Source organism: Prionailurus viverrinus, chromosome E2 (assembly GCF_022837055.1).
Source record: "Prionailurus viverrinus isolate Anna chromosome E2, UM_Priviv_1.0, whole genome shotgun sequence".
NCBI lineage: Eukaryota > Metazoa > Chordata > Mammalia > Carnivora > Felidae > Prionailurus > Prionailurus viverrinus.
In genome coordinates this window covers 10,762,514-10,775,176 of record NC_062575.1, presented here as the reverse complement: position 1 = coordinate 10,775,176, position 12,663 = coordinate 10,762,514, and the positions used below count along the sequence as shown (strand labels likewise).

The 12,663-nt window shown below is 44.0% G+C and overlaps 1 protein-coding gene across 1 annotated transcript; it reads left to right on the top strand.

Annotated features, from left to right (window-relative positions):
- Positions 1 to 4,644: 4,644 nt before the first annotated feature.
- CLEC3A (C-type lectin domain family 3 member A) lies at positions 4,645 to 12,211 on the top strand. Its single transcript, XM_047837053.1, has 3 exons — positions 4,645 to 4,759; positions 9,018 to 9,101; positions 11,562 to 12,211. The coding sequence occupies exons 1-3, from the start codon at positions 4,645 to 4,647 to the stop codon at positions 11,951 to 11,953; spliced, it is 591 nt and encodes a 196-aa protein (XP_047693009.1). The 3' UTR covers positions 11,954 to 12,211.
- Positions 12,212 to 12,663: the final 452 nt, after the last annotated feature.

Genomic DNA, 12,663 nt, shown 5'->3' with positions numbered 1-12,663 from the left:
TCAGCCGTGAGTATTAACGGACAAACAACGAATGAGGACAGATGAACTTGTTTGTTAGACACTCTGGAAAACAGCGGCTTAGCGCAACTTTAAAATAGCAGCCGGTGGAATAAACACATCAGTTACACAGGGTGGTCAGGAGACATGTTGTAAACAGCAATTTATTAAGGAAATTTAAACTCTGGTGACAGTTTTTAAATCCTCACCAAAACACTTTCTGACTAAAGGCAATATTTTTATAGTTCCTATTCCCTGGCTATAAATGTGCACTTCTTCTTAAATAGCCCTTTCAGAAGGCCTGGTCCAGCCCAGGGGACGAGCTGATGACATCATCATGCCCCACAAAAAAAGGGATTGTTCAGCCTCCAAGAACACTGAGGGAGGAGGTCTGCCCTCCCCAAGAACAAGGTGGGGACAAGGCCACCTGCCCCCAATACCTTTGATGTGTGTGTGTAGTCCTTGATGTGATTTTCTCCCAGATCATTGCCATCTTCTCCCCTGTTATTCCTGTTGAGGTTTTGGGGGGTGTAGGCTCACCCAAAGGGGAAGGCCATGTCTGATGTCAATCAGCATTTAGGATAAGGACAAAAACCCTTACATTAAGAATATTCTCAGATCCAACCCCCATCTTCTCCCAGCCAAACCTGCAGCCATTTAGTTTCCAATGGTTTTTCCCTAAAGGAGGATGAAGTGGACTTAGAATCTCAGCGGGAGGAAGAGAAGTTAAAAGGAAGCTCCCATCCCTGTCTGGCCTCAGTGCCAGGCACCTGAAAGCCAATCCGAGCTTCCCCAGTGCTGAGCGGGCTGGTTTCCTAGCATGACTCCAAATGTTCTTACGCCAAATGAGTCTGTCCCTTCACTCTTCCATGACTTGAGTTCCTGTTTCCTTGGTCAAGTGCCTGGTTGCTGGAGCCTCAGAGCAAGGGAGGGAAGCAAAAGCAAAACCATCCCGCCACACATTAGCAAATAGTTATTGAGCAAACACAGTGTGCAAAGTAGTGTGCTGCATGCAGAGTTGAGCTAACCCAGCAGAGCCCCTGCCCTCTGGGAACTTACAGCCTATCCAGAGAGACAGACATCCAACCCGGCAGTCAATTAAGTAAATACATTTTTAAATGAGTACCAAAGTATGAGAAGGGCTGTAAAGGAAGAAGGGTACCTTCATGGAGAAAACAGAGTAGGACTCCCTAGACTATGCAGATAGGATAGAGAAGATATGTCTGAGAAGGTGAGTTTCAAGTTCAGATCTGGAGGACAAGAAGGTGCCAGTCAGACTCACTTGGACTCACACCAACAGTTCAAGGGTGGGAAGGGACTGGGTACAGTGACAGAGAAAAACCACATGGAAAAGCAGAGTGGGATGGAAAGAGAGAATGGGATATGGCTCAAAGTTGGCAAAAGACCTCCACAAATGGACAGTCATGAGGACAAACCAGGTGGGTCCCACCAGGCAGGAGGTCTTCAGAAACCAAGGTAAGAAGCCTGGGTTTCATCATAAGGACAATGGTAAGATTTGGAGGGTTTTAGGTCGGAGAGTGACAATCCCTTTGGTGATATGTGGAGCGTTCGCTTGAGTTGGGAGGGAACAGGGTGGCTGAGCTGCGTTCAGGACAAGAGGTCTTGGTGACTTCCGATGGGACGAAGGGTAAGAAAGAGGAAGCATGCATGTGCGGGCAGAAACCACAGCACTTGCTGTTGACAAGGTCATGAGGAAGGGCATTGCAGGCAAAGGAGGGGTGGGGTGGGGGCAAAAAGACGCCTAGAGTTTCAGAAGTGGCCCCCTGAATGGGCTGGAGACATTAACTGTACCAGGGAGCCTCGGGAGGAATGAGACTTTTTTAAAATTCATGGGAGGTTAATGGGGGAAGAATCTAGAATTTCATTTAAAAATTTGTTTTAACATTTATTTTTGAGGGACAGAGATAGAGCACGAGCAGGGGAGGGGCAGAGAGAGAGGGAGACACAGAATCCGAAGCAGATTCCAGGCTCTGAGCTGTCAGCACAGAGCCCGACGTGAGGCTCAAACCCACGAACCGTGAGATCAGGACCTGAGCTGAAGTCGGACGCTCAACCGACTGAACCACCCAAGTGCCCCCAGAATTTCATTTTAACCATCACGAATTTGAAATGTCTCCAAGACATCGTCATGTGGACAATTGCAACAGTGAAACTGAAGGAAGAGACCCAAATTGAGAAGTAAATGTGGGAGAATCCCAGACAGAATTTAAAGCCACAAGAAGGATTAAGATCATTTAAGGGAGAGAGTATAGGAGGTTAGAGCGGCCAGGGGAGTATCCTGAAGAGTACTAGGCAGTGTAGGCAGGGAAGAAGTCAATCTTCAAATATTTTCTAAAATTTATTTATTTATTTATTTATTTATTTATTTATTGAGAGAGAGAGAGAGGGAGAGAGCGAGCAGGGAAGAGGCAGAGAGAGAGTGAGAGAGAGAATTCCAAGCAGGCTCTGTGCTGTCAGCGTGGAGCCCAATACAGGGCTCGAACCCACAAACCATGAGATCACGACCTGAGCCAAAACCAAGAGGCAGACGCTTCACCGACTGAGCCACCCAGGCACCCCTGAAATATTTAATTACAAAAAGCTTGGACTTTGGCGAAACTCTTCTCTGTGCTACTGTAATGGTGGGTACGTGACATTACATGTTTATTTACCAAGATCCACGGAGCTGCACAACACGGAGTGAACCCTAATGTAAACTGTAGGCTTTAGCTGACAGCAATAGATCAATATTCATTCATCAATTACAACAAATACACCACACAAGCACAGGACTTTTTTATGGTTTGTTTTTTGTTGTGTTTTTTGCAAGATGTTAATAATAGGAAAACTGGGGGGGGGGGGCAGGGCAAGCTCTCTATACTTTCTGCTCCGCTTTTCTCTAACTGCTCTAAAAAATAAAGTGTATTAATTTAAATTTAATTAATTTCTCTAACTAACTTCTCTAAACTGCTCTAAAAAATAAAGTGCATTAATTTAAAAGGACAAAAGCATAGGCTTTAGAGTCTGGCTCCAAGAAAACAAATTCAAAAAAATGCCAGAGGTTCTCCTGGAAAAGAAGAGCCCAAAACAATACAGATTCATTTTGAAGGAAAAAGATAGCCTTTTGTTACAAGTCTAGTTCGAACACAGCAGAGATCAAAGATCCAAGAGAAATCGTTAGCTTTCCCCCCACCATTCTGTAGCTTGAAATCTCTTCTCAGAGTAAAGGATTTGAGAAGCTGGCCAGAAGTATTTCCGATCAATCATACGATCAGTTATAAGACATTGATCCTTTTCCCTATTCAAATCAAAGAGGTGAAATTAGAACGGGAAATTTGCTCAGCTTCTTTCCACAACGCCCTCAAATGTCTACCCACCCGTAGACCGCCCAAATCAGTATGAGGAGCCTGCATTATAAGTAAAACCTTCATTCTTTATTTCACACTTACTAAATTATGTCAGACTTTTCTCTATCAAGCGGTTTTACTTTGGTATCAATACGTGGGAAGGGTACAAAGAGGCTGTGACAGGAAGGCAAGGAAGACAGATTCGACTGGTTTTCCCAAGATCCAGAAGGAACCAATCACCCCTTGGTTTTTCCTGCATTGTCTGAAAGAAAGAGAGAGCGAGCGAGAAAGACAGGAAGGAAGGAAGAAAGAAAATAAATATATAATGGAAGTCTGGAAGTCCCTTGCTATTCATACAAGAGCCTATCTGGTCCCCGGTACTTGTCCTAAAAAGCCCATTGTTAAGGTAAGAATAATCACACCGAGTCTTCCAGTTTATTCTTCTGTTAATTTCTATCTTCCCTTCGAAAGTATTTTTTAAGCATTTGGGGTAATTGCAAGGAAAAGAGTGTTGGCCGATGGGGGTCTGCGAAATAGCTGTAATTGATATCCTACATTAATTCTTACGGAAATAAGTCACTGTCTTAATTTTCTTTTCATTCTGAGGTGTGTTTCCCCCAAATACAATTCTTGGTTAATCCACAAAATCCTAATAGAAAGGCTTCTCCTTTATCACGGACTCTCCACTCTAGCCATCGCTGTGAGTGAGTCATTCCCAAGTCCCACTGGAGCTGTATAGACACTTGAGCATGCGTAGACTCTGATGTCGCGCGCACGCGCGCACACACACACACACACACACACACACACACATGCAGTAGCTTTCCTAGTTTTTTGTGTGTGCCTTTTTTTTTTTTTTTGCCCTGAAAACCGAATTGAGTTTCCTAGAACATTAAGTGAACTTTGGAGGTCCAAAGCAAGGGCATACAAACTGAGGTCCTCACAGAGAGAGTCCAAACTTCCTGAACTTTAAAAAAAGAAAAGAAGAAAGCAGGTAAAGCCCTTCAGCTCTTAGTTAACTCTCATACACTCTGAAAAGGCAAGTCAAGTAGAAAATGTAACTGGAATATTTAAAAAAAAAAAAAAAGGCTAACCCGAGACACAAGAACAAGGGGCCACCTTATGCTGTGGCCAGCCGAGGAATTGAAACATTTCGTCAGCAGGACGCCAGCCAACCTTCACACGCACTTTTATAAAGCTGGCCCACGCCCTCCAGAGCAAGATGAGGCTGCCCAGTCCACTCGCCTCTTAGCTACTCCAGAGGAACTGGCAGAGTGGTCATCAGACTTACCCAAGAGCCATGGCAAAGAACGGGCTTGTAATTTACATCCTGGTTATCACCTTACTCCTGGACCAGACCACCAGCCACACATCCAAATTCAAAGCCAGGAAGCACAGCAAACGCCGAGTGAAAGGTAATGGGGCTTTTCACTCCAGCGAAATTCTAGGTTTGCTCAGTGTGGGGAGGGACTGGGCAGTGTTCATTTCCCAGCTCTGCCGGGAAAACTGTCTCCGGTGATCGTGCCATGCCATCATGTGGATATGGCATTTCAGAAAACAAAGTGACCTTTTAATTCTCTGGGACAGTTTGACACTTCAAGGAATCAGCAGTAGGCCTTTTGTTTTTAAAAGAAAAAGTTTCTGTATTGCACATCCTTTGTCAAGCGAGCTCAGCCACACAGAATGTTCTTTAGGGAGAGTCAATATAGATAGGTGGATATCTGGTATTATGAATGAGGAATCAAGTAGAATAGACTGATTAATAGAGTATACTGTCTCATTCTTAGATACTGTATAACTGTTCAAATGTATTTGTAAGAGAGCTATACTCATTAAATGTACAGGTAAGGACAGAGTTATTGTGATATGGCTTCCGTTTCGTCATCGGTTATCACATACGTATGTCTTCGTACCCCTGACAACATAAGGACAGTCTATGCAACACATTTAAGCTTTTTCACATCAGAGAGAAATTGAACCTCTTTTTAAATTTAAAAATATTTCTTCATGTGAAGTCACATCATGTTCGAAAACACTGTAATGCAAAACTGAATCTCCTAGCAATCCCCAAATCTGGGTGGCTCAAACTGAGTGAAGAGGTAAGAAAGAAAAAAACAGGGGCACCTGGGTGGCTCGGTTGGTAAAGCGTCCAACTTTGGTTCAGGTCACGATCTCACAGTTTGTGAGTTCGAACCCTGCATCGGGCTGTCTGCCGTCAGCAAAGGGCCCGTTTTGGATCCTCTGTACCCCTCTCTCTCTGCCCCACCCTTGCTCTCTCTCTCTCTCTTTATCTCAAAATTTAAAAAAAATCCTGCAAAGAACAAAGACAACAGTAATTTATTTGCAATATGCTGAACCATAGCAAGAGGAAAAAAGTATCAAGAGAGAAGCAGAGTGATGTTTTAGCTCATCCCCTGAGTTATTTTCATTTTCCTCTCAGGATATTTCAGGGTGAATATAATGACACTATTTCCTTCTCAAGTTCACTGCCTTAGTAACAAAACATACCAAGCGTACCCATGGAGTTCAAGCCTGGATTTGACACACAGCATGGCTGGTGGGTTGGGTAAAAAGGAGGCTTGTCTTGTGTCCTGCTCTGAATATATTACAAAGTGCCCTTTTCAGGGGGCATTTATTTCTAAGATTTAGATCTGATGCAAGGTTTCTTCAGGGGGAATCTCTTTTCCTTATAAAATACTCCAGTTTCCTCTTCCCTCTATTGGATGGAAGGTTAAAATACTTCTCACTTATGATAAAGCATTTGGTGAAGATGAGAACAGGGAGAGCAGACACTGTGTGATGGGGCATTTTCATTGCTAGAGTCTCTTCACCGCTGGGAGGCAATGGCAAAGGGGTGACCATGGGGGGAGGGGTGGGGGATGGGGCGTGAACACGCGGACCTGTGTGTGTGTGAGTGTGTGTGTGCGCGCGCGCGCGCGTGCTGTGGGGGCATTTCTAAAGCCATTCAGCTCAGGTGGTGCCGAGCTCCCCCAATCCACCCTCACCCACTCGCAAGAGCTCACTCAAGCTTCTTTCTGTGTGTCTTTTAACTGACTGGGGACACCGCGTAAACATCAGCCTCCCCAAGGAATTTTAGCTGTTAGGTCAGAAAGCAGATTCCAAACCAGTAAGTGAAGCAATAAGTGTGAACTTACCGAACACTTCTCTTTCCACCAACACGTACAATTTTAAAATATTTTAAGTACCCGGGAATGATACCAAACTTTAGAAATGCAAAAGGGAAAGCCATTTTTTTTCTCTCCCAACCCTCTCCACAGAATTACCCACTGTTACCGGTCGGGAAATAGTATTACCAGAGTTTTTCTAATGCACAATGAAAACTTGATATTTTTAAACAAATAAGCATTGGCTATTAATTTCTTTCATCTATTGGATCCTGGCTATCCACATAAGGCATACGCCCGTCCCTTTCACAGCCGCATAATCTTCCATTGCAAGGCTGGATCGTGATTTATGTACTCTGTTCTCTCTTGGTGAACTTCTGTCTGGTTTCCATCTTTTTTGATCTGATGCCTCGGTGAATGGCTTTGAATACATATATGGACCCCATGCTAAGGTAGGACGTTAGGATACACCTCTAGGAAACGCAGGTTTGGCACACTTTCCAATCGTCTCCCAAAATAATGGCATCAACCCAGGCTGCCTCGGTCTTCAGAGTATGAGAGTCACCACCCCACACACCTAACATCGCATCATCGCATCATCGGCTGAAGCTCTGCTAACCTAACCCCAAAACAAAACACGTCTCTTAATTTGCATTTCTTTGATGGTTAATAAGGTTGACAAATATTCCTTTTTTTGGTTGTTAATGAGATTGAGGTAGAACTCCTATGTGTGTTTCCTGGTTGCTTCCCAGGAATTATTTTTGCATTTCTGTACTGAAACTACTTTTGGAGAAAAACATCAAGAAAATGAAAGGAAGCTTTTTTCTTTTTTTTCTTTTTTAACTCAAAAGGGTTATTGAGTGATTTAACTCCAAAAACAAAATTTCTGTGGTATTTAAGCCATAGGTCTTAATAAATTATGTGTCATAGAAATGAATAAAATATAATTTTTACAGTGAAATAATTGTTCCCTGCATTCAGTGTATACAAAACACATCCACGTTTGTCACAAAGGACAGAAGGCAAAGCCAAGCGACCTGGATAATGATTGCCATAATGGACTCTCAGGAGTATAATATTATTCATGTGTCTTCATGTTAATTACAGTTTACAGCTTCCCTGTGGAGGGTACTTATTTATACAGAATGGAGCAGGAAGCTGAGAGGGAAGGGCGGTGACATTTGTATGGTTGACAACTTCAAACTTGGAAGCAAGTCTCCCACGGTCTTTGCAAACCTGGCCTCCAACAAACAGTCGATGGGCTTGCATTCTGAATGCACCTTTATATTTACTCTGGATTGAATGGTCTCCTTGAGCAAATTCATGGGTTACTGTATTTCTGAGCTGAGCTACTGGATGCTTTGAGGACTGATGTGCACTATCAAGTGAAAAGGAGGTGGGGTCCACTCCCGGGTACCCCAGAAAGCATTTTCCTAACCCAAATGTGGGACCACCTGGCTGGCAGATTGCAAGTTTAAGAGGAGGATGAATCAGCGTGCGTGGATTTGGGACCGTTCTGAAAAATCCAGGACAGAACACAGATTCCCCATATGGCATCTACATAAGAAGGCAGCTGGGGATAGTTCATACCAAGCTTCAAGCATCTCCTCTAAGGCCATGTGCCAGGGCCCAGGCAATTACTGTCCAAGAGCAGATCAGAGTGATGTGAAGAGAACATACTTGGAGGGAGAGAGATTCAAATCCCAGCTGCACCGTAGCGGCTGGCTGACGTATGGCAGATTAATTCGGCTTTCTGTGCCTCGATTTCTTCTGTGAGCGGAGGATAGTGATGGTGTCTGTTTCATGGGAATATTGAAAGCATTAAGCTCCTGGGGCACAGTATATGCTGGCTCTCCATATTGTTTTTTTTTATTATTTCTTACAATTTATTATAATTCCTGCCTTTGAAGAGCTCAAACTGTCAATATCTAAGGCAGCCCCTATCAGTCCTAGGATCTTGTTTATTCATTCTATTAAGCATCAGGAGCACCATGGACAGGAAGACGAATGAAAGTGCAAGTAAAAAATAATTATGGATTAAAGTGCTCTCAAGAAAAGTGAAAGGTTCAAAGAAAGAGATTAGCCTGATAGATGCTAACACAGAGAAAATAACGAGAAGAGGCGTCTAGAAAAGATATTTCAGCTCAATAAGGAAATGGACAAGAGTTGGGGCAAGTGTATTCCAGGCAGGACGAACCCAAAGGAAAGCGTCTGGAGATGACGTACGTTGCTCTAAGATGCTCTGAAAGTCAACAGGTCGGATGCCTGATGGAGGGCGAGTCCCACAGGATGGGGCTGGCGAGGCATAGCAGCCCTGTCTCACAGAAGGACCTTCTGGTTTTATTAGCACAATCAAGCTCTATGCATCTTCCTGGACGACTTCCTTTCATGCGTTACTTTTCATGTACACTGGGGTCAGTTTCAGCAAGACCACCCCCACCTTACATTCTGGATCCCAAAGTTTTATTTTGTTTTACTTTTATCTTACTCTAATCACATACTTTTCATTCCTCCTACCCCACCCCACCCCCTCGAAAATATCCCCCAGAAAAGGATGGAGACCTGAAGACTCAAGTTGAAAAGCTCTGGAGAGAAGTCAATGCCCTGAAGGAAATGCAAGCCTTACAGACAGGTAAGACCCGACCCATCCCCATCAATGCTTTGTCTCAAAAGAGACAGGAAAAGAAATTGTGATTTGCCAGCAATTCAAGCCACACCTAGAGTACACGTCAAGTCCTAGGTGACACCTTTTTATTTTTATTTAATGTTTACTTATTTTGAGAGAGAGAGATAGAGAGGGGGAGAGAGAGAGAGAGAGAGAGAGAGAGAGAGAGAGAGAGAGAGAGAGAGAATATGAGCAGGGGAGGGGCAGAAGGAGAAAGAGAGAGAGAATCCCAAGCAGGCTCAGTGCTGTCAGTGCAGAGCCCGACATTGGGCTGGATCTCACAAACTGTGAGCTGAAATCAAGAGTCAGATGCTTCACCTACTGAGCCACCCAGGCACCCCTAGGTGACATCGTTTTGAAAGAGACATTGACAAGCCAGAGGTGTGTCCAGGAGAGAGGATTCAAATGCAGGGGAGACAACTGTTTTTGGGAAATCAGCTTGGTTTTCCACTCCCTTCTCCTATATATGGCTGGTATAGAAATAAAAACAGGCGTGTCAATAATGCATTTTAAAAGTGTGTTCATAATTCTTCTCTGATAGGCAATGAAACAGAATTGAAGCAAGTATTAATGGGCAAAAATAATTAGCATTCATCAGATGTTTATTATGTGCCCATTGGGAGATCTGCTGAGGTTCAACTAAATACAGGATCACAGGACTCACTTGGGCCACACTGTGCATCAGATGCAAATGCAAGGACATTGGTTAGAACCACAGCTCTGCCAAAAGAGGGCAGCATTTAACACTCCTCTTTGCAAGGGGCGAGGGCTCCCAAGCAGTGGATGCAGCTGTCCAAGCTGTTGTCCCAGAGCTATGCTTCTTGGCTCCCAGGCATAAGGAAAAGGGAGCCACACTGTGTGGGTTCAAGAATAGCCCTTGCTCACAAGACTCATACCCCCGCGATCCAATACCTCACATAACAACTCCAGAAGCAGAATTTCAAGGGTTCTGCAAGAGACCTGTCCGGTTACAAGAGTTAGCACTTTCAGGGAAAACTAAAGTTATGGCTTCCTATCGAGGATTTATAACTCCCAGGCCAGCTAAATGTTACCAGTTCAAGGTTATTTTTACCATAAGCAATGTTACTTGATACTACCACTGACATATTCCCTTTATCAGGCTTCCAGGAACAGAATTCGAAAGTTAAAGGAACGTCAAATGCCCAAGCAGGAAGCAAAAGGGTTTTATTAATGCTTTACCCACAATTGGGCACTATAAATACTTCATAAACATTAACACATTAATCCTCCAACAGTTTAGGTGCCATTATTATTATCGTCATTTTATACATGAGGAAACTAAGGCACAGATAAATTAAGTATTTTCTCCAACAGTTACACACCTAGTAACCGTCAGAGCGAGGTTCTCCAATGCTTTTTTTTTAATGTTGTTTTTCACATTTACTTATTTTTTTTTTCAATGTTTATTTATTTTTGGGACAGAGAGAGACAGAGCATGAACGGGGGAGGGGCAGAGAGAGAGGGAGACACAGAATCGTAAACAGGCTCCAGGCTCTGAGCCATCAGCCCAGAGCCCGACGCGGGGCTCGAACTCACGGACCGCGAGATCATGACCTGGCTGAAGTCGGACGCTTAACCGACTGCGCCACCCAGGCGCCCCCACATTTACTTATTTTTGAGAGACAGAGTGTGGGCAGGGGAGGGGCAGAGAGAGAGGGAGACATAGAATCAGAAGCAGGCTCCAGGCTCCGAGCTGTCAGCACAGAGCCCAACGCGGGGTTCAAACCCACGAACCATGGGATCATGATCTGAGCCGAAGTCAGACGCTTAACCGACTGAGCCACCCAGGCACCCCTCTAATGCTTTGCCCTAAAACGATCTTTATGTTTGGTTTATCCTGGATAACCTAAACAATATTACCAGGGCTGAGTTATCTGTGTAACAAAATCACTGTCTCTCCATATGTCAGCTCAGACTTTTGTCTGTTTTGTTTTTTAAATCATTATGAAATACCACCCAGTCCCAAAAGTTCCAAGGAAATTCAGCACACAATGGAGCTATACAAACTAGCAAGTAGGTATATATCAAAGCAGCATGAGACTAAAAACCATGTTTTGAGAGTGGGGTGGGACAGAGGTGGGTTTATGTAATTGTGATCATCTATATTACGTAAGTTACATTTTTACATACTAAGTTGTTACAATAACAACTTCTATAAGCCTCAGTAGTAAAGACAAGAGCAATACAATCTCATTTCATGGGACTGCTGTGATTATGACACAAGTTCATTATTATAAAGTGCTTGGCATAGGGCCTGACACATACAAAATCTCCAATAAATGTTAACTCAGCATTATCATCACATATCATTCATTCCACAAATATTAATGGCCATTTTCCAAGTCCAGCCCTAGATGTCTAACATTCAAAAAGCCTCTTAATATATCCAATTTCACATCTTTACAGTCTGTCTCCGAGGCACAAAGTTTCACAAGAAATGCTACCTTGCTTCGGAAGGCCTGAAGCACTTCCATGAAGCTAACGAAGACTGTATCTCCAAGGGAGGAACCCTGGTGGTCCCCAGAAACTCTGACGAGATCAACGCCCTCCGAGACTATGGTAAAAGAAGCCTGCCAGGTGTCAATGACTTTTGGCTGGGCATCAATGACATGGTCACCGAGGGCAAGTTTGTTGATGTCAACGGAGTCACCATCTCCTTCCTCAACTGGGACCGTGCACAGCCTAATGGCGGTAAGCGCGAAAACTGTGCTCTGTTCTCCCAGTCAGCTGAGGGCAAATGGAGTGACGAGGTCTGTCGTAGCACCAAGAGGTACATATGCGAGTTTATCATCCCTTGATACACCCTTTGCAAGCTCGGTCACGATTTATAGGCTGATGGTTCACAAGAAGAAGTCAGAATTGTCACATGGGCATCTGTGCCCGTAGGAATACAAGAGATACCCAATTTCGCTATCACGTTTCATTGTGATGTTGCCCTCTGTGGGCTACAGATCAGAAAATAATGATCCACCTACGTGCACACCGTTAATGTGGCTTCTGCAAAATGGGCTCTCAAATCCTCCCCAATTTCCTAGGCCCTCTCCCTTATTCAGAAACCAGGTCTGTGTTAAAAATACAAAATCCAGGGGCGCCTGGGTGGCGCAGTCGGTTAAGTGTCCGACTTCAGCCAGGTCACGATCTCGCGGTCTGCGAGTTCGAGCCCCGCGTCAGGCTCTGGGCTGATGGCTCAGAACCTGGAGCCTGTTTCCGATTCTGTGTCTCCCTCTCTCTCTGCCCCTCCCCCGTTCATGCGCGGTCTCTCTCTGTCCCAAAAATAAATAAACTTTGATAAAATATTTGTAAAAAAAAAAAAAAAAAAAAAAAAAAAAAAAAAAAAAAAAAAAAAATACAAAATCCAGAAAAACAAGCTTAGGCTACAAGATTTTCTCTTGGAAGTTTAGCAGACATTTTATTGATGAGAATTCTCTAAATCAGAGATTCAGGGTGCGGTATAATCTAGAAACCTCTCCGCCTGATGCCCCATCTGTTCCATCCCAGTCACAGCCCC

Coding starts and splice junctions, on each gene's coding strand:
- CLEC3A (XM_047837053.1), top strand. CDS start 4,645: ATGGCAAAGAACGGGCTTGTAATTTACATCCTGGTTATCACCTTACTC. Junction 4,760..9,017: donor CAGCAAACGCCGAGTGAAAG/GTAATGGGGCTT, acceptor AATATCCCCCAG/AAAAGGATGGAGACCTGAAG. Junction 9,102..11,561: donor AATGCAAGCCTTACAGACAG/GTAAGACCCGAC, acceptor ACATCTTTACAG/TCTGTCTCCGAGGCACAAAG.